At 39.2% G+C, this 21,479-nt stretch overlaps 1 protein-coding gene across 1 annotated transcript; it reads left to right on the top strand.

The window, feature by feature from the left end:
- The first annotated feature begins 1,307 nt into the window (after positions 1-1,307).
- Positions 1,308-20,649, top strand: LOC127635822 (telomerase-binding protein EST1A-like). Its single transcript, XM_052116058.1, has 19 exons — positions 1,308-1,400; positions 3,805-6,103; positions 6,397-6,589; positions 6,829-6,939; positions 7,110-7,216; positions 9,727-9,805; positions 9,998-10,108; positions 10,363-10,581; positions 11,823-11,884; positions 12,125-12,270; positions 12,390-12,506; positions 13,065-13,239; positions 13,626-13,842; positions 15,624-15,791; positions 15,988-16,143; positions 16,391-16,535; positions 16,616-16,833; positions 18,895-18,976; positions 19,083-20,649. The coding sequence occupies exons 1-19, from the start codon at positions 1,310-1,312 to the stop codon at positions 19,211-19,213; spliced, it is 4,827 nt and encodes a 1,608-aa protein (XP_051972018.1). The 5' UTR covers positions 1,308-1,309; the 3' UTR covers positions 19,214-20,649.
- The last annotated feature ends 830 nt before the right edge of the window (positions 20,650-21,479 follow it).

The following is a 21,479-nucleotide window of genomic DNA, read 5'->3' as shown; positions in this document are numbered from 1 at the left end:
CGCGATGTTATGCGCGCGCAGGTTCTCCCGTTTCCTCGTATTAATGGCGTTGAAATGCCCTCATAGTCTAGATAGATTTAACGTTCTGAACATGTTCAGGTTGCAAAGAGGGCACTGTTACAATGTTTAACAGTATTCCAGATTGTTCTGCAATAAACAAAGTTTCAACGCTTGCTAAACGGCAATGATTTAATATAAACTTCAGGTGAAAGTAAAGTAAATAAGGCAGGGATATATTACTATTGTATACAACAAATCCTCAAAGTAATAAACTGGACAACAATAAATAATTGTTGGGTTATAATATTAATAAATAACAGTTGAATTCCAAAATGTTACTGGGTGAAGTAGTAAAACAAACTAAAAACAATTGTTTTGAAAAAAAATATGTATATATTCCACTGACCTATATAGATCAGTGATATATTCCCCTACATATATTTTTACAAAACAATGTTTTTTTTTTTTTTAGCAAAATCTACTACTTCACCCAGTAACATTTTGGAATTCAGTTGTTATTTATTAATATTATAACCAAACAATTATTTATTGTTGTCCAGTTTGTGTGTGTGTGTGTGTGTGTGTGTGTGTGTATGTGTATATATATATATATATATATATATATATATATATATATATATATATATAAAACAATGCTACATTTTGAATGTACTTGACTACAATGGTTGATAGGATGAATTTTAAATTATGATTTAAAATACATTTTATTTCATATTTTAAGCAAATATTTTTGAAATGGGGCCCTGGGTTGGTCGGATGCTTGGGGCCTCAGAAATCGTAAACCTGCCCTTGTAAATAAACAATTAGAAACACTGTGTTGTTTTAGATGAACCCATTTGCAATTTATGTTTACAATATACATTATTTTAAATTCTAAATTAGGAACCAATAATAATAATAATAAATAAATAAAATAACATTGTTTTATCAAGTTTTTCTTTTACTTTTTTCATTTGGACGCTGTACTTCCATTTAAGTCTTTGAAGTACCTTGTAGTAGGCCTACTGCGTAAATACCATGGTTCACCATTTACTACCAAAGAATCAAAGCACCATGTTATTACCAGGGTCGTAGCAAGGTATTCTTTTGCAATATTATTACATCATTTTTAAGAGTGTGATGCAATTACCATTTTTTTAACTGACTATTCAGAACGGCTGTTCGTCATGACAAGCCACGCAGCCTCGCTTGTGGCCATGACGGATGGAAAAGTGTCAATTTCTAAACGCGTTCTGGGGTTTGTTGGGACTACCGAGCCACCGTTTGTTTGTGTTTGGTTCCGACGAAAATGGCCGACGAGCTGGAGAGAGTACGAATTTCAGCCGCGGAGCTCCGAGAAGAAGCGTCAAATTTTACTTTACACCGCGACAGCTTGAAAGGTCAGAGTCCCCTAAACATTCTTTAATAAGTAATAAAGCTTATTGTCTGTCACAAGTTCCATTTTTAAATGAAACGGTAAACTTAGGGTTCAGTTGGCTAATAGCTAGCTAGCATAATAGTTCATAACAGTCTTCGCTAAAGCGGAATAAGAGTCTCTATTTTTAAAAACATTATCCACCTCTGCGTGATTTTCCCCTGTAACACAACAAGCTTATATATTTGCAGCCGCACGTAAATCAAACTAAGCATTTAAGTGATCAGCTTCTGCATTTGAAGAAGCAAGCGTAATGCAAATTATCATTCTGGTTTAGAAGGCGGCAACTTCATGTATGTTGTAGATTTAATAGGAGAGTTTATATATAGCCAGCAGTCAGATCTCAACTCTTCAACTTTAAATCACTAGTTAATCATTGCAGTCCTTGTGTGAATAGTCAATATCTTTTGCTGGGTTAATCTAGAGTGCATGCAACAGGTTGCTTTCCTCAGATGCTATAGCAACAGCATCCATTATTGATTTTTTGATCACTAGAGGCATCATATGTTGTGATCTGACTCTGACCTTTTCTCCATGCTTGATGCTTACCCTTTTTTATATATATAAAAGAACTGGAACCAATTTTAAACTAGACAAAATCATAAAGTTCGCTACATATTGACTAAATAACTTGTATGTTTGTGATATGTTATTAAGTGAAGTTAAGCCAATCAATAAATTGTGATCTCATGTTTTTGAAGTCAACATGAAATCAAAATTGACCTTATTTACTTTAAAAGTATAGTCTTGTGATTATACTTTTGAAACCGTTTGTATTTAAAATTTTATTGGACTGGCTCTATTTAATTCCATTGTAAGTGCCTTATTGGAGCAGTGATTTGTAAATAAGGAACGGTTTGAGTTTTCCATTTTTTTTTATTGTGTTCATCAATTATGTTTAACTTGTATTGAACCTGTAATATTCCTTGAATGTGAATCGTTTGCTTCAACATATTATCTCAAAGACAATTTTTTTCATCAATATGTAATAACTTGCTTTGTCTGCCCTACTATTTTTTCAGCCACCCATTGGAACGTTGTCACTTCCAACGAGGGCTGTACGATTTGGGGAGAATGTCATATTGCGATTATTGAGGTTAATATTGCGATTGCGATATAATAAACAAATGGTATCATGAGTCAACATGCTTGGTTATCAATGAAAATGCACAAATAGATTACTGATAATGCTGAAATGTGTATTTTTCAACTCAAACATACAAACTAGCAACAACAACAACTATAAATGCACAGTTTTTTCAAATTAAAATATTTTTACTAAATTAAATAATATCTTTGCATTACTGCAAACTTGTTATTTTCTCAATATTACACCTAAATAAAATAGAACAATAAATAAGAACATGCACATTTTCACGAAAATAAATTGTACAAACAAACAGGGACATTTAAACAGGATGTAACATGTACTTTGTATAAACTCTTTTGAAAAGGAAACTGGATGTAAAAGTGTGGTTCACTCAATCAAACCACTAAAACTGTTGTTGTTGTTTTTCACATAAGATTGATCTTATGATGATCTCATCAATGATGCAACACTTTGCGTCTCGTGTTAGAGGGCACATCAGCCGGTGGAACTTTATATCTCACCTGGTCTCGACTCCCGCTCAGATTGGGTCTCTTCCGCGACTGGTTGAAGTGGCTTGACAGCACCGAGATGATTCACTCCCATATTATATGAACTTTAATTAAGGATAAAATAAAGATATATCACAAAGCTGTGATCTGTGTTTCTATCAGACACTCGAGCTGCAGACAGCGGGAGTGAGAGACAAGCGTCTCCATGTTAGTGGGCGCATCAGCCGGCAGAACTTTATATCTCTCCCGGTCTGGACTCCCGCTTAGATTGGGTCTCTTCCGCGACTGGTTGAAGCAGCTCTGACGGCACAGAGAATGACAGTTTTGGAGTTTGTGTTTATTTACATGGCACACTCCCGTATTATATTACCTTTAATTATTGATGAAATAAAGACATATCACCAAGCTGTGATCTGGGTTTCTGTGTTATTTTTTCTGACCACCAGCTCAGTGTCGGTCTGCTCGATATCCATCTTCACCTGATTTCCATGCTGAACACCGGAAACTGACATGACCACATGTGCCACTCCCTAAACTGAGACTGACTGGCCATCTTTTTATTAGCGGTGTAGAAAATGGGCAAACAGCTCTCAGAGAGAATGGGCTGTCACATCCACACATGCACTTATTTATTTGATAAAATCGCAGAATTTGCCGTCATATAATCGAACAGGCTGACATCGCGATTGCAATGTGATTAATCCTGCTGCACTACTTCCAACCAGTTATTACAAGTAATTTTCACTGCGTTCATTTCTTCTTTTTCTCAGAATTGCGACAGGAGGGTAAGAAACAATGGCAACGAGACAGTAAGCGTCCAGACATGCAGCGGTACAAACCTGGTGGTGGTCAGTCAAGCAGATGCAAGGACAGTGCAGGAGAAGCACACATTGCTTTTTCAGACAGCATGCATCCCAAAGGAGATTGCAGTTCTGATAATGACGTGAAAAGGACTGGCAACTCACCAACCAGTCCTGAATGCACTTACAGCCATGGAATAAACAGCAGAGACTTTCCAAATGACAGTCAACCTGAGACAAAGGATCATAATCCTAAAGAATGTGTAAGCGATAAAAACCACCAACTTGTGGATGGAAACGCTGTTAAAAACATTGACGCCACCAGTGCTGGTACATCCAGGTCTCCAAAGCAGTCTCGAAAGATGCGTAAACCTGACCGGGAGATATATCAGCCAGGGGGGCGGAGGTCTCAAGGAAACAGAGAAACTGGGACAAGCAAAGAACTTGACAGTGCCATTAGAGAGGACAAAAAGAAAGAAGCAGTGGGTGGTAAATCAGTGGAAAAAGATGATTGTATGAATTTACCTGTGGAGGAAGTGAAGGAGAAAGAGGAAAAGCAAAGAAACCGATGGGGAAAAGATAGCAGGAAAAAGGAAGATCAAGGAAAACAGTCTGAGGGAAATGTATACTCCACCTCTACAAACATCAGCGAGAGTAATGTCGAGAGTATAACTGGTAAAGTCAACAATCTCAGCATCAGCGGCCAAGCTAGAGTAGAGTTGGAGAAAAATAGAGAGGAATGTAAGCAGGATGGTCCTCACAGGAGAAATCCTAGTGGAGAAGGTCGAAGAAGCCAAGCTGGGGCGGGAGAGGACCAAAAAAAAGAAAAGGGAAATGGGAAATCCAGACCAGGAAAGGAGAAGGAAAGCAACCAGGTATTCCCAAAGAAAGAGGAAGGGGAGGTAAGAGGAAGAGGCTCTGAAACATCTAAACTTGAGCAAGAGAAATGTAAAAGACCAGAGGGAAGACGACAGAGAAATGTAGGTGGAAAAGAAGGAAGCCGTGACCAGAATCTTAACCATGAAAAACAAAGAGGCAACAGACTGAAATTTAAGGGTGGAGACAGAGGGAAAATGTCTGAAGGAGCAGATTCAAACAGAATCAACTCCACATCAAAGCGTTACTCTCAGTCGGATATCCGACGACCTCGAAACCGCACCTACAGCACGAGTTCGGCCAGTAGTGGGACCAGCATGGACGGGCTTGCAGAGGCTGAGAGATGGAGGGCAGAGGGTGCAATTACAGAGTCAGCGGTACGCATTACAGAGAGGACATCTGGACAGAGGGAGTTTGTCCGAGGGAGCCAAGCCCGGCAGAGGAGGAGGACAGCTCGAACCTTGTCGTCCACCGACTCGCTGGAGGAAAATGAGGCTTGGGAGAGAGAAGATAAAAGTGATCTAAGAGATCGAGATGCTGAAGATGCAAGGACATCTCACAGGGGTCTTGAAGGGGGCGGTAGAGGCCTTAGAGCATCTTGTGGTCGAGGAGGAATCTTGAGAGTGTCTTTGGACAAGCATTCAAACACATCCTCAGGTGCTGCTAATGAGGAACGAGCAAGCCGGAAAAAACTAAACCCAAGAGGTCATGGAAGGGGCATCCTGGTACTTCCCGCCCACACGGATCTGACTATGGCCCCTGAGCCTGGCACTCAGCTTGGTGGAATGAGAGGTGGAATGGGTTTGAGCAGAGGAAGAGGGGGTCGTGGAGGTGGGACAAGACGCCTTTGGGACCCAAACAACCCAGATAAGAAACCAGCTCTTGTGTCAAGCAAGCAGTCTCAGAATGCATCTCTCCATCAGGCTTTGTATTTTCAACAGGGTGGATATGGCACCTTGCACTTCCTGGACACTGATGATGAAACGGCTGGAAGTCCTCCGGTCAGCCACGGGGAGTACTTCCAAAATCAGCAAGCTACTGCGATGGCTTACTACAAATTCCAGAATTCTGACAATCCCTACTGCTATCCCTTAGCAGCCAATACCCCGAACACCCCACCACGTTATCCATACCCATATAGTATTCCCTACCAAATTCCTGGTTCTAATGGAATGTATCCCCCCTCTGCTATGCCACCTTTTTATGGACCCTGTGGGCAAAGTTACCCTCCTCCAGCGGGGTCCTCTCTTGCCCCAGAAGAGGCAGAGGTGCAAACCGTAGGGGAGCTGGGAAAGTTGCTGCGGTTGGCTGACAGTCAAGAGCTGCAGCTCAGTAATCTGTTGTCCCGGGACAGACTGAGCTTGGAAGGACTGGAGAGGATGGCCCAGCTCAGGTGAGTAAGAATTTAACCAAGTTGTGAGTGGATTAGCATATATTAGAATTGATTTAATAGATTACCATAAATTAGAAGGTGAGTCCTCCATTTAGAAGATTGTAATTTAGAGCACTATAAAAAAAAATTACACCGTTAAACATTTTCAGCCAAAAAAAACTAACAGTTTCTTTATAGATGGTAACTTTGAATAGCATCGCTTCATTTTTTGTTGGACATTATAGTAGTCTTAGAAGTCTAAACTTTTCTGTCTTCCTCTAACGCATTCCTTGTCTTTTATCTTGTTCATACAGGGCTGAACTTCTAACGGTGTACGAGCGGGTGATTTTGACAGACATAGAGTTTTCAGACTCTCAGAATCTGGACCAGGTGCTGTGGAAGAATGTGTTCTACCAAGTGATTGAAAGGTTTAGACAATTACTGAAGGACCAGACCTCAGATACCTCCCCACATATCAAAACTATGCTCATGTCCATACTGGAAGAGGTATACATGTGCAAAACAGCCTAATTCCTCTTTGTGAAATTAACTATCTTGGCCTAATTTATTTTATTTAATTGCCTTTCGTAATTGTCATAGTTCATCACCACTGGTCTTCATTGTAGAATTGAACTATGAATTTGTGTTGGGAAAGAGAGGTTTCTTGTGGTTTGATATAGCTCCACTGGATTATATTGATTTTATGCTGGAGGAAAGTAAGGAACAATGTATATTTTTTGATCTAGGGGTCATTATTCTTCGACTCACTGCTGCAAAAGCTGCAGACAGTGTTTCAGTTCAAGTTGGAAGACTATATGGACTGCATGGCTATACGAGCAAGACCTTTACGCAAGACGGTACACACCTTTAATACTTAACATTATTACTTCAAGCCAAACAAATATTATATTGATCATCTTAAAAGTACGAAAACTGATCTGTCATTTTAGATCAAGCAATTTTTATATAAGAGCTGAAAGTTGTACAAACAAATTCAGCACGTGTGAATCCTCTTACCTTGTTGCAGGTGAAGTATGCTTTGATTAGTGCCCAGCGCTGCATGATCTGTCAGGGAGATATCTCACGATATCGTGAACAGGCCAGTGACTCTGCTAACTATGGGAAGGCACGAAGGTGAGTCATGTTCAGAGGGGATACACAGGATACAATTGAACAAACATGTTTTATTATGACCTATGACAATATAAATTCTTCTGTCATTTCTTGTTTTTAATAATATCCATTTAATAATCCCCATTTCTTTTGTGTTGTGTAGATGTTCAATGTAAACCCTTAAACTCTGTGGACCTGCCATTTCATGAAAATGTATTTAACTTAAAACGTTAAAGCCCTAGGGCTGGGCGATATGACCAAAATTTTTATCACAATCATCTTTTTCATATTGTTCGATATCGATATTTATCACGATATACATTTACACATTGCACTTTCTTTTTTTTATTTCAAAATAGTCTCTACAAAACTGCACTGGGGGTCCAGAGACGGCCAAAGCAGTGGTGTCTGCGGGATCTTTTTTCCAAAATATAAAAATATTTAATAGTTTATCAATTGAAAATGAATGTTAAAAGACCATCTGTCTGTTCTGAAGTATAGTGACAGCAGTCCAGTATTTGTTGGAATATTTTTAAATTAAAATGAAATATTTTTTATTTTCTTTAGATTCAGATACCCAAGTATGGGGCATAGAAGCCCTTGTGACTGTGGAATGATGCTGAATGTGGGTTCAGGGGTGTGCCGAGAGAAAATTTAGAACAAAAAAATAAATACTTTTTTTTAAACATTTTTATATTTTCATTAAAGTGAGAGACTAGTCTACCAACTAGTAATTTTAGTCTTTCCTTATCCATTCCAGACATCTTATTAATTTTCACAAAATTAGAACAGAAATCGATTTGTTTATTATTAAAGACTCGTAACATGCTGATTAATAAAGATACATTTAGAAGGGAAAAACGTTATGGTCTAAAAGGTGCTTTGAAACCATGTTAACTCATGCGGTGCTTCATGTCTACACACATGCAGGGCAAAGAGGCAACGCGAGCGGATCGGGACAGGGCAGAAATGATGCATGTGTGGTGCTAGAGAACAATATTCAAGATTACAGCGCAGAAAGATCAGAGCTGTTGTCCACATTACTGTTTTACTGTCGCGATCTTGACTAGAGACGATGAGAGGGCGCAACCGTTGTCATGAAGTCTTGCAGATGGAATCAATCCGGTGTCCGACGTAACCTAACTGTTAGCACGGCAGCTAGCATTAGCAAGTTCATCTAGTCTGACCCTACGTTACCACTGGCACCTGTGAGAGATGCTGAGAGAGAATTCCTATGAAAGCAGAGCGTCATGCTCGCAAGGTGGATCGTAGGATTGGCAGCGGTGCGGAGCAAGCTCTCTCCTAGCGCTGGGAGCGCCTTTGAGCGGATTTCGTCCGCCCCAGTGGACTGAACTGCTTGTGTTTTAGCGACACGCTGTAAATATCGAAAATTCTTCAAAAGCTTATCGTGGATTTTCTTTATCATGATATATATCGATATTGTTTTATCGCCCAGCCCTATAAAGCCCCCATAATCAGGCATATGAGGTATCGTTTGAAATCTTAGAATCTGAACGTTTCAGAGAATGCCAACACTTTTGCATTTATGTTACACAAAATAACAAAATAATGCCTGAAAACATGTGCATCGCAAAGTAGACCTCCTAGAGGTAATGGGGTAGAAATATTCATTTGAATATAAAAGTGTTTCACATGGCACAAAAATGGAAAGTCATATATCAAATATCTTATTCTCAGGAATGTGACTTTTGCCCTAATACCACAGTTTGAAAGATTTTCAAAAGAATCACAAAGAAATGATTTCTGTAAATCATGCCTCATTTATGCACAGATTATTGCTGCTGTAAGCCAAAAAACATTATAACTTTTACCTTAATTACCTTTATTAAAGGTAAAGTATATAAAAAATTAGCCACTTTTTACTTGTCTGTGAGCTTGCTTGACTGAATAATCCAATATTGTATCTTGGATGTCCAGAACAAAATATGCCATCCAGCAGGAAAAGCATGCTAAACAAATCATCATAAAAATATGTTATCGACTATTGATGATAAAATGTTATACATCATCAAATGTGATGATCTCAGCTTCTATTCCACTAAGTGGCCGAGATATTCAATAAAACGATAAGGGTGATGCATAAACTGAAAATAGGACAATGTCTATGGATGAGCAAATTTGTGAGGGCTAAAATGCGTTAGAGTGCCACCTACATATCAGATCTGTATACTGTGATGGAATGTGAAAGTACTTGCTGTCATCTATTGGAACAAAATAAGAATTTCAAAGTGAGATAGAGTAAACAGAACCAGAATTACATGCTTACAAATTTGGGACAAAAAAAAAGATTATAAACATTTAATCTTATGATAAACATAAAAATATGAATAATTGGAGTCTTTTTATTATTTGGGGGGGGGTTTCAGTTTTTTTTTATTATTATTTGTTAATTTAGTCCACAGTGTGTGTGAATAGTGAGCTTTAAAATTTGAGTGTGAATCATTGCAGGCGGCAGCCCAGAAATGCATATTTTAATGAGTTAAGCAATCATTCTCTGCTTTCATGTGCAGTTGGTATCTGAAAGCTCAGCAGATTGCGCCGAAAAACGGGCGACCTTACAACCAGCTGGCCCTGCTAGCATTGTACACGGTGAGAACACAATCATTTACCTATTGAAACAGTCTAATAACCGAGCAGTCTTGCCACTCAGTTTCTTCATGATTTTTTAATTAATGTATATTTTAAAAACCATGTTTTTTATTTTGCTAGTTATTGGTGTTGCTTCAGTTATGAATAATAATTGAAATCTAAGCATGTTCTTTTTTCCCCAATCTCTATCAGAAGCGAAAGCTTGATGCTGTTTACTATTACATGCGTAGTCTAGCTGCGAGTAACCCAATCCTCACAGCCAAAGAGAGCCTGATGAGTTTGTTTGAGGAAGCCAAGCGCAAGGTATACATGTTACACTGCTGCTTCATTTGAATTAGCCAGTTATAACACATCGTGCATGACATCACCATTTAGAAATATTTGCAATCTGTGTTTGGGGAAAGCTTGATTGTCTCCTGTGTGCTAGAACTAGAATTGGCTATTTGTTGGCAATAGTTCGACAACTTTTCACTTTTTTGTTCAAGGAAATTGTTTTTATGAGTTCTTCAAGGAGAACATTCAAAATTGTTCAAGGAGAATTTTCACTGTTTTCCCAGGCTGACCAGATTGAATGCAGACAGAAGCAGAATATAGATGGAGATACTCGAGGTCCTAAAGGTCATGCAGGTGGGCGTGGTGGTCGGGGAGAAGACACTACCCGTGTAGAGATCTGGATTCGTCCGAGCGGACATCCAGGCACGTCTCGTACAAAGGGAAGCGAATCGGGAAAAGACTCAGAGCAGGACGGAGAGCTGGGAATTCTGAGTGCCAGTGATGTGAGTGCTTGGATAACACCTGTTTTCTTACCACTTGTTTGTTGATTCATTTCCTTTCTGATGCTAACAACTATATCATGTACTGTAATTTATTCATTTCGTTTTTTGTTTTTTTTTTCCCCGGTAATTTTTTCATCAGTATCCTTGGCCTAACAACATGTCCCAATCATATGCACTGGGTTAAAGTGATAAATACTAAGTGGCTGATATAACGCAGGCCTCGACATTAAGCATTGTAATGTGCTTGTCCTCTGGACAAGTAAATTGGTCATTCACTTGTCAGAGTAAAATAGTTACTTGTAACATTTAAGCTACATGCTCAAGTAACATGTCAAAGTTTATGTTGTATATTTTAGTAAAATTTAGCCTTTTCTCCTAATTTGGAATGCCCAATTCCCACTACTTAGTAGGTCCTCGTGGTGGTGTGGTTACTCACTTTAATCCGGGTTGTGGAGGACAAGTCCTAGTTGCCTCAACTTCTGAGACTGTCAAGCCACACATCTTATCACGTGGCTCGTTGTGCATGACACTGCTGATACTCGCAGCATGTGGAGGCTCATGCTACTCTCCGCGATCCACACACAACTTACCATGCGCCCCATTGAGAGCGAGAACTACTAATCGCGACCACGAGGACGTTACCCCATGTGTCCTGACGTTGTATTTCTAAGTTTACAATCTGTCAAATGAGTGTACGTGTAAACAAAGGAAAATATTTTGTGAGCTGACCGCTGTTACAAATAAAGGCAGACATACGCGCTGACATGCTTGTGCAAAAACATGCACACATTAGAAGAGGTCATCTTGAGTTGTTTGTGAGACTCGCACCGGTTGAGACTCACTATGAGTCACCCATACATGGCAGAAAAGGGCATCAGTGGGCTGTGAGGCAGCCGTCATATTCATAACCTTGAATATTTTCCCACGTCAGCATTAAATGCACACTTATACTAAGATATTTCACCTCCATTCGCCCATCCATTCATCATTTATCAATTGCTTCTTGCTATACACTGATTTAATTGAATGAGAGCATTTTAGATTGATCAGATAAACAAGGTGAGTTAGTTTTCTGATCATTTTGTTTTCGAATCAAGCTGTGGTGATTGTTTACCCGTAAGGAGCAGTTGGTTTCATGTGGAAAAACTTGTTCCATTTTTACTATAATGAGTGATCACTGTAATTTCAACAGTTTCTGCTGCTTTTATATACAATTCCTCATTACTGTCTCTTCTTTATAGCTTAATAAGAGATTCATTTTGAGTTTCTTGTACTCTCATGGAAAGCTCTTCACCAAAGTAGGGTAAGTCTTAATATATACAGGTTCATTTTAAAGCTTCATTTTTTTAAATGTATTATTTTGCTGTTAATGTGATTCATAACCCTTTGATCAAATGCCAAATGCAAATCATCTCAGAACACCTTTAGGGTTTTAAAAAATAAAAACTATGCTGTGAAACGGCATCTTAATTCATTATTAGAAATATCAGAAACATAATCGGTCTAATAATCATTTGCACATTGTATTGTAATTGGTCCTCAGAATGGAGAGTTTTCCTGCTGTAGCCAGTAAAGTACTGCAGGAGTTTCGGGCCCTCCTCCAGCATAGCCCCTCCCCCCTCGGCAGCACACGCATGCTGCAGATTATCACTATCAACATGTTCGCCATCCATAATGCACAGATCAGAGGTAAAAGTACAGTAATGTGTAGTATTGATTCATTTTCAAAGATTTGACTTTTTCTCTTTTACCTAGTCTTCCTTGCTTCTCACTCTTCTCTGCCATGTCTCTCAATTTATCTTGCTTAGCTAAAGGACAGGGTGAAACTCGATCTGTATTGGAGGAGCAGACCACATCTTTAGGCTTAGCTATGTTTGGTCTGCTGGTACAGCGTTGCACTGAACTTTTGAAGGAAACGCCGGCTGGTAAGTCTGGTAAAATCTTGTGAGTTTAGTTGAAGTGTCATTTCTGTGCCACTAGCAGGACCAAATGGAATTGCAATCTTTTTGTTTAGGTGGCTTGACTGGGTTAAACAATGCTATGCATTTGGGGGTGGACTACCTGATTTCACCAAACAATGGAAAAGAAGGGCTGTGTGAATCTTGTTTGAAATCAGTCATTATTTTTCTGATTCTGTTTGGTGCTGCTAGTTGCTCAGAAATTAAACATGTTTAAGGAATAATTCACCCAAAAATGGAAAATGTGTCATCATTTGCTGTCACCCTCATGTTGTTCCAAACGCATATGATTTCTTTCTGCTGTGAAAATCAAAAAAAGTTTTCCTCAGTTACCATTATCTTTCATTGTATGGAGAAAAAAAAAAAAAGAGGCAAAAAAGAGTGACTGAGGTGAACATTCTTCCTAACATTTGTTGTTTCATGGAAAAAAGTAAGTCACGTAAACGATGACAACATTTTCATTTTATCATTCAGATAAACTATCTTTACTGTGAATGATGTAATCTCTTTTTTTATCTCTCTTAGAGCCAATCCCTGCCGAAGAATTGGGGGAGTTTGATGAGATGGATGATGAGGAGGGGATGGTACGTGTGTCTGCGTTCACCCCTGATCTCAGAGAGCTGCTGCCGAGCATCAAGGTCTGGTCTGACTGGATGCTTGGACACCCAGAACAATGGAACCCACCTCCATGCAGTATGCCGTAAGTACTGCTCGTGTTGATTTAAAGGGATTGTTCATCCAAAAATTTTAATTCTCTAATCATTTACTCACCTTCATGCCACCCCAGATGTGTATGAATTTAACTCGTCTGCAAAGCACAAATTATTATTTTTAGAAGAATATTTCAGCTCTGTAGGTCCAAACAAAATGTGAATGGGTGCAAAAGTCATAAAAATGTATATTGTCAATTTAAGTTACACTCGGCTCTAAAATATTTTTAAACTGTCAGAAAGTGCTTGTTGTGAGTGCAATCTCAATAAAATGGTTTTAAAAATCCTTATCCGATTAATATGAATGATATTTATTGCTAAACATTTTTTGGAACTCTGGATAATACTGTGCCCTGATCTGTGATTGTGTTTATAGGGGAAGTCCAGACGTGTGGCAATGCCTGGCAGACCTGTGCAACTCTCTGGCACGTGTGTATCACAGTGAGTCTCTGCTGTATAAAGCCGATGCAGATGGAGATGGAGACGAGGAGCTCCGAGTCCTGCAGCTAGAGGAGGATAAAATGCTGGCTGGGTTTGTCCCTCTGCTTGCTGCTCCGCAGGACCCCTGCTATATAGACAAGGGAGCAGATACGGTCAGTAATGTACACACTGGCACACTCAGCATGGCTTATAAACAAACATCTTCTCCGAGTAATCCATTGCATCACCCGTATGCTCTGCCATATTGCGTACTGGGTGATTCAGGCACAAGCTGTAATCTCATGACTGCTGCTGTCCTCTAGTGACCTTAGTACTATCAACCATGTGTTTCACTCATACACTACTAGTCAAAACTTTGGGCACACTAGACTGAATTTATGGTTTTCATTATCTTAAAATAATTTTGATCTAAATATTTATTACTAGAGATGCACTGATCGACCGGCCAGGGACCGGAATTAGCCGATTTTCCGCATGCTCAGCCCGGACCAGTAACCGGCCGGTCAGCCTCACGTCTGTCCGATTCCAAGCCGGTCCGTTTTGTTGCCAGCGGCGCAGGCTATAACGTCACAGCCGCATGTAAATGTCATTGGCGTGGAAGATCTTCACTGTGTGAGTGAAGAATACATAAAGTTCGAAATGTGTAATAATTAAACCGCGGGGGAACCACCACAATAACTTTCGGAACAACAAACCTAATTAGACATTTAAAACACCATCACCCTGCTGAAAATGCCCATTTTAAAAAAGAAGCTAAAAAGGGAAAGCGGCTAAAGCTAGCCAGAGCTCAAAGCCAGTCACAAGTCAGCAGCATCTCCTATCATTCCTTGGAATGAGCAGCGAAACTACCAAAGCAATTACGAGGAAAATTATGGAATTCATGGCCCTGGATGAGCAGCTGTTCTCCATAGTTGAGGACAGAGGGAGCAGAAATCTGCTAAATTTCCTCAAAACAGAGTATGAGGTACTTTCCAACGTCGCGTTGACCGAGTTGTTCAATCTCCTGTCATGTAACACGCAGCCTGTTATCTGTCAACATTTGGGTACACAAATCCGGGAGAGGGGAAGGGGGGTGCTGGATGGCAGAGGCAGGCTAAACACATACAAATTGTGCCGTTGTGATTTAACGTAATTTTTCCCACCGTGTCCGATATTAAAATCAGTGCGACACACATTGCAAAAGGCGTGGGCATTGTCGATATGGCTTCGGGATATGAAATTCAATTCTTCCATCCAGCTGTTGTTAAATGTACATGTATATAGTCTTCTCCTCCCATCTACCTGTGATGCTTGATTTGATGACTTTGCTATTATTCTAAATTTAGGAAATAATAAAGAGTAATATTATTAATATTTTTTATTTTTGTTATATAACATTTTATATTGTTAAATTGAGCGTTAATAATAAAAAGTAGGTGTGCCCAAACTTTCTGACTAGTGATATTTCTGTCCTATTGAGCTGTGATGATAGGTAATTAAATTATTCAATTCAAAGAGTGCAAATTACTTTAATTTTGTGAAACATTCCATCTGTATTTCATTTATAAATTATTGAGCCCATAAGAAGTTATTTTCCTTATACATAGGAATGAGTGACGGATTTGGGACGAATTAGCATTTACACGCCTCAAATGCAATTTGGTCACATGCATTTTTGACCACTGTCATATGCGTTTTGTGTGATCTGATCACAAAAAGTTTTCAACACCGTTTAGACCTGTAAATAGGGCTGACCACAAGTGATCGGATCACCCAAAACGGTAATCTTAATACTAGGTGTAAACAGGCTCATTCTAACCAGACTTCAGAAATCGCACACAAATTATGTGTTAAATAAATAGGATGATGTTAAGCACATTTAATTAATATCATAAATTAGGATGTTTTCTATAGCAGCCTGAACACATGAAAAACAAATGTTTTTCTGTTGTAGGCCATAGCAGCTGACTGTAAAAGAGTGACTGTTCTGAAGTACTTCCTGGAGGCTCTGTGCGGACAGGAGGAGCCGCTGCTGGCATTTAAGGGAGGGAAGTATGTTTCCATGGCAATACATACTACACCCGGAATAAGTGCAGAGGACAAGATGCAAACACAAGAACAGGTAAGGTGAAACTCAGATTTCTTGGACACCTGAAAGAAGTTTATTCAGTTTGTTTACTCTTATTTTAATTTTTTTTATTGTATCATTGGTTTTGTGCTTTTCCGAAAACAGAATCTTTTTTCAGAAACCCATCCGTCAGTGTGTAAGTATAATTAACCATCTGGGTGGGGCTCAACTAATTCCATTGTTTTCTCAGGATGATGATGTTATTGTGGAGGAATCGTCTCTCTCGGCATCGGAAGGAGAGATGGAAGGAGACGGAAGTGAGGATGATATTAGAGAGCTGAGGGCACGGCGCCATGCTCTCACACACAAGCTGGCACAGCAGCAAAAACGCAGGGACAAAATTCAGGTATCTCTATCTCACAATACCATCTTTTATAAGTAACTTATAACACATTTTATGCATACACAGTGGCACTTTTTTTTTTTAAATGGCCACATAAACTTTCAAACTCAATTTTAAAAGAAAGGAAAATCTTTCAATTGTGTTTCAGCTCAATATGTCAGAGCATGTGTGCCAACTGCTAAGCTACGGCTCTGACATTGATGTGTCCAGTTAAAGATGATAGAGTACATGCATTTTTTTTGTCCTTCAGGCGGTTTTGCAGACAGGTGGGCAGCTGGAGATTGAGATCAGACCATTCTATTTGGTCCCTGACACAAACGGCTTCATAGATCACTTGGATGGCCTGAGGAAGCTTCTGGCCTGTGGAACATACATCCTGGTTGTGCCTCTTATTGGTGAGTCCATCACTGATAATCAAGATGCACAGTTCCTCTTAGTTTTTTGGTCTAATTTAATTGCATTCTCTTTCCATCAGTGATCACCGAGTTGGATGGTCTAGCTAAAGGGCAGGACAGTCGTGAAGGGATCGGGAATGGCGCTCATACTAGACAGGTGCAGGAGAAAGCCAAAGCATCAGTTATGTTTCTGGAAAAAGCCTTTGAGTCTAGAAATCCCTGCATCAGAGCGCTCACCAGCAGAGGAAACACACTGGAGTCAATTGCCTTTCGCAGCGAAGACACCTCTGGACAAAAGGTCTGTGTGTGGGAGGTTCCCTTTAGAAATAGTATGGTATTACTGATCTACAGAAATGAATGCAGGTTCGATCGTTGAGTTTGATTTGGAGTTTGACTTGTTTCAGTTCCTCAAAGTCTCTTTTGACATCGTTTTATTTGACTTGTAGAAAGTTTGCATCATTAACTTAAATTCAAATGGCTCTCATTTACTTCCTGGTCTTGGGAAGCATTCACACAGGATGCTGTCTTGTGTTCCATCTGCACTGTTTTTTTAATGCATCGGTAGTTCATACATATTTGGCTGTTCTATTGCATCTAACACATTTTTTAAACATCTCATGCCATGAGTGTTGTTTTGTTAAAGGGATAGTTCACCTAAAAAATGAAAATTCTGTCATTTATTTACTCACTCAAATGTCGCTTTAAACACTTCACGATTTGTCTACATAAATGGGAGATTTGATTCGGCCTATAATTAGCCAATCATCCAGCATCATGCTGTGACTTCGTAATAAGTGGTTTGATAACTGCCGTTTTGAAGTTTCTTGGGACGCGTCCTAAGGGTAGCGAAGAGTTAATAATACAGGGATGTGATTCTTCCAGATGAATCCGGAATTACAATTTTTTTCCCAACCTAAAAATATGACCCACGTGAATTGTGTAAATCCATAAAAAGGGGGGTGGGGTCATATTTCATGTGGGGTTAATATGTCATCTACAATGTCCTGTCAATTGCATTCTCGATAATGTCTTGAAGATGGGGGCCAGCTGTTTGGCACAGGCTTATAAACAATTGGGTGAAACACTGTCCGGGCCGGGAGTTTTTTCCGGAAGACACACATCCTCTTCACAGATCTTAAGTGCAGGTTGAGTAGTTTAAGAGGGGAGGATGGTGGTTGCATGAGGTGTTTGTGTGAAGTGAAGGTCAGCGTGGGTGTGGGGTGTGAGACTGGGCTTTTCAGATCTACATTAAAACACATTCAGGTCATCAGCCAGTTGTTGTTTCCCTACAGAGTTGGGGGGGGTGTCTTGTAGTTGGTAATATCTTTCAGACCTCCACACTGATGCAAGGTCATTAGCTGAAATCTTGTTTTTCAGCTTCTCAGAGTAGCTTCTTTTAGCCACTCTAATCTCCTTTGTCAGTTTTTGGCTGGATTGTACAAGATTTTATCCCCACTTCTGTAAGCATCCTCTTTGGCCTGACAAAGCTGCCTGAGTTTCGCTGTCCTTTTCTGCATATCACAGCACCATTTTGTGTTCCTTTCTGCATAAAGCGGCTGCTCATTTTAGGTTCTCGCGGACCCCTGGGTTCTCTCGATGGCCAGTCTTCCCCTGATCGGCCACAAAGTGCATCGGTACATTTTAGTATTTAGCCCCATGAATGTTTATGCAAACCTTTTACTTAAATGGTGTTGTGGAGATCATTTCTACAGAGCTGTATTTATATAGATGATGTTTCATAGCAGGGAACACTCTTAAGATCCTAGTTTATATTGGATCTAACATGCATGTTATTGCATTTGCTGTTTGCGAAAAGCTTTGTTAGCTCTTCAAGATCAATGACAGAGTAGGATTGAAGTTGCTCGTGAGGAAAATTGTGAGACTGTTTTCTGAGGTGCTGTATAATCTCATAATTCCATACTGATTCAATTTTATCAGTAAAGAAATTAATGAAGTCATATCTAATTCAGTTGAGGCTTTATTCCTAACCAATTTAGCCACAGTACTGAATAAACACCTAGGATTGTTGTGGTTATTTTCTATGAGTTTGCAAAAATATGCAAAAACATCTTAAATCCACAGAAAAAGTAGTTGATGTGAATTTTTCAGTATATTCCAAGCCTTCTGAAGCCATACAATCACTTTGTGTGAAGATCAGGCTGAAATGAAAGTTACTCTTATAAACAGTGCATAAATCATGACACAAGTCGTAAAACACATTTCAAGCATTCTGTTCTTGGTATTTTTGAATGCATCCAGAGCGAACAGCCCCTTAGAGGATAATTTTAAGGTTTATATGCTCATGAAATGTTATGCTCTATTTTAAACCCACTCATTCATTGTGGATCTGTCTCCTTAGGGCAACAACGATGATGTCATCCTGTCCTGCTGTCTGCACTACTGTCAGGACAAAGCCAAGGACTTCATGCCTGCTGAGAGAAGTGAGCCATCTTACTTATTACTTAATACTTACTAGTTTCATTTATCTTGTTTTCTTCCTTTTGTAATTCTCTGATCTGACCAACACATTTGTGAATTCTCTTCCAGATGGGCCGGTGAGGTTGCGCAGGGAGGTGGTCCTGCTCACAGACGACCGCAACCTGCGAGTCAAGGCTCTCACACGCAACGTTCCGGTCCGAGATATTCCGGTGTTCCTGAGCTGGGCTAAAATAGGCTGAACCACAGACCAGATCTACCGCTGTACAAACCATTCGTCCTCCACTACAGTTGGAGAGGAAATTATGCCTGAGAGGGAGAGGATGAATATAAAGGGGGAAAATACAAGCTTTTTGTCTGACAGAAAGAGCACAGAGTGAGAAACCAAACCACTTTATCTTCCCCTAAAAATGCAGCGTGCATGGACAGCAGCTTGCTTCAAAGAGAGAAAGGAAAGAATGGAGGGGGTGAAACCAGTTTAGCTGATTTAGGGGTTTGTTTGAAGTGTAGAAGGCCTGGATGAAGAGACATCAGTGAATGCATGCAGGGTGTTAGAGCGAAACCAGCATCGACCCATCTGCTGTTTAGAGTGCCAGCTTGCAGTGATTGTGTGAAATCACTGAGAAATATTGGCCAGTTGCACTGCGAATGAGTTCGTTTCAGTGTGAGGAAGATATCTCTATGCAAATAGAGAACTTAGTTCGCGCCTCAATGGTCTGTTATGAGGTGAGAGCTCCAGTAGGAGGCAGTGTGAGGGGTTCAGGGCGATGAGACATTCAGTTTGATGTCCCCTCTCGCTCTTGTTCTGTGGCCTGTAAGGCACGTGTGTAATGCTGTTTATTGTGTCATTTCATTGCCGCAGTGCATGCTTTTGTTTGCTCCAAGCATGTTTATTTGACATGTGTATTTAAGTCAGCATTGCATTTCAATTCATTTATCAGTTATCAATCACAATTTAGTTCTAACACGGTCGTAACCATCTAATCTTCTGTATTAGTTCTATGAAAACATCTTTGATTCACAAATTCTATATGTAATTATGTCAAGATATAAGAATATAATCTCAATACATAAAAGTATTTTCAACACTGATGTGAAGTAAATACTGATGTAATTAATTGGTTATGAGAGTAGTCTTAACACTCTACACTTTTATGCTTAAGGAAGAGTCTAAATGTCACGGTGCTTCTATTGCATTACAGAAAATTCAAGTGTATCTGTCTCTAAATGGAAAACAAAAGCTGCACTTTTTCTGTGGTTGTTCAAACATTTCTTTGGGAAAACATTTTGAAAGACAAAGGACAATGTACCAAAAATGGTGAAACCAGATGTATGCATTAGTTTGATTGTCATCCAGCTTGTTCACAAACACAGCAGAGTCTAAAAATGTGTTTAATTAATAGTTTTTCCTGTAGAGCTTTAAAGGTCAAAAATAGAATTATTTTCAAGCTTGTATTAATATGTTTGTGTCTCCTTACAATTTTTTTTTTCCATTTCCACAGATAAATATTAGTTTTAATGTGAACGCTTAAGAATAAAAGTTATTAATCATTTAAGAGCTCATTTGTTTTAATGGTTTAAGTATCTTCCTCACTTTTTTGTTCCTTTTTTGATACCATTGTTCTGTTGTAACATGAGGTCTTTTGTTTTTAATGTTGTAAAATGTATTAAAAATACACTGGAGTTTGTTGTTTGTCTTTTGTGTGTGATTCCTGCTTCATTTGAACACTAGATGTCGCTATTTCTCATTGATTACTGATACAGTGGTACTTTTTGAAATATTTTAAAGGGATAGTTCACCCAAAAATGTAAACTTATTATTTACTCAGCCTCATGCTATTCCAGACGTGTATGAATTACATTCTTCTGCTGAACACAAACAACATTTTAGAAGAATATTTCAGCTCTGTAGGCCCATACAATGCAAGTGAATGGTGGCCAGATCTTTGAAGCTCCAAAAAGCACATAAATGCAGTATAAAAGTAATCCATATGATTCCAGTGGTTAAATGTATATATTCAGGAGCGATATGATTGGTGTGGGTGAGAAATAGACCAATATTTAGGTCCTGATTTATAGAAAACAGGATTCGCATTCTTCGTGTATATCACCTACAATGCAGGGAGGAAAATGTATAGCAAAAAATAACTTAAATGTGGATCTGTTCATATATCACTTGTGAAGACATTACTTAAAACACTGGAGCCGTACAGATTATTTTATGTCCTTTTTGGAGTTTCAACCATCTGGCCACCATTCACTTGCCTTGTATGGACCTACAGAGCTACGATACTCTTAGTTTTTTTTAAAGGTTAGATACATATCTGAGATGGCATGAGAGTGAATTGAGAGAATTACATTTTTTTGGTGAACTATTTTTTAAGTCCAGGTCTTAGGAAAGTAGTCTATTAAAGAATAAATAATATACCACAGATAGTTTCAGTCCTTGAATCTGATTGGACAAGAGACATTCCATGAGCACTGATGGTCTGACACCATCAGCAATCG

Source organism: Xyrauchen texanus, chromosome 43, assembly GCF_025860055.1.
Source record: "Xyrauchen texanus isolate HMW12.3.18 chromosome 43, RBS_HiC_50CHRs, whole genome shotgun sequence".
Classification (NCBI taxonomy): domain Eukaryota; kingdom Metazoa; phylum Chordata; class Actinopteri; order Cypriniformes; family Catostomidae; genus Xyrauchen; species Xyrauchen texanus.
The sequence above is the reverse complement of the archived record's forward strand: the minus strand, read 5'-3'. Positions and strand labels throughout refer to the sequence as shown.

Coding starts and splice junctions, on each gene's coding strand:
- LOC127635822 (XM_052116058.1), top strand. CDS start 1,310: ATGGCCGACGAGCTGGAGAGAGTACGAATTTCAGCCGCGGAGCTCCGA. Junction 1,401..3,804: donor ACACCGCGACAGCTTGAAAG/GTCAGAGTCCCC, acceptor TCTTTTTCTCAG/AATTGCGACAGGAGGGTAAG. Junction 10,109..10,362: donor TTGAGGAAGCCAAGCGCAAG/GTATACATGTTA, acceptor CTGTTTTCCCAG/GCTGACCAGATTGAATGCAG.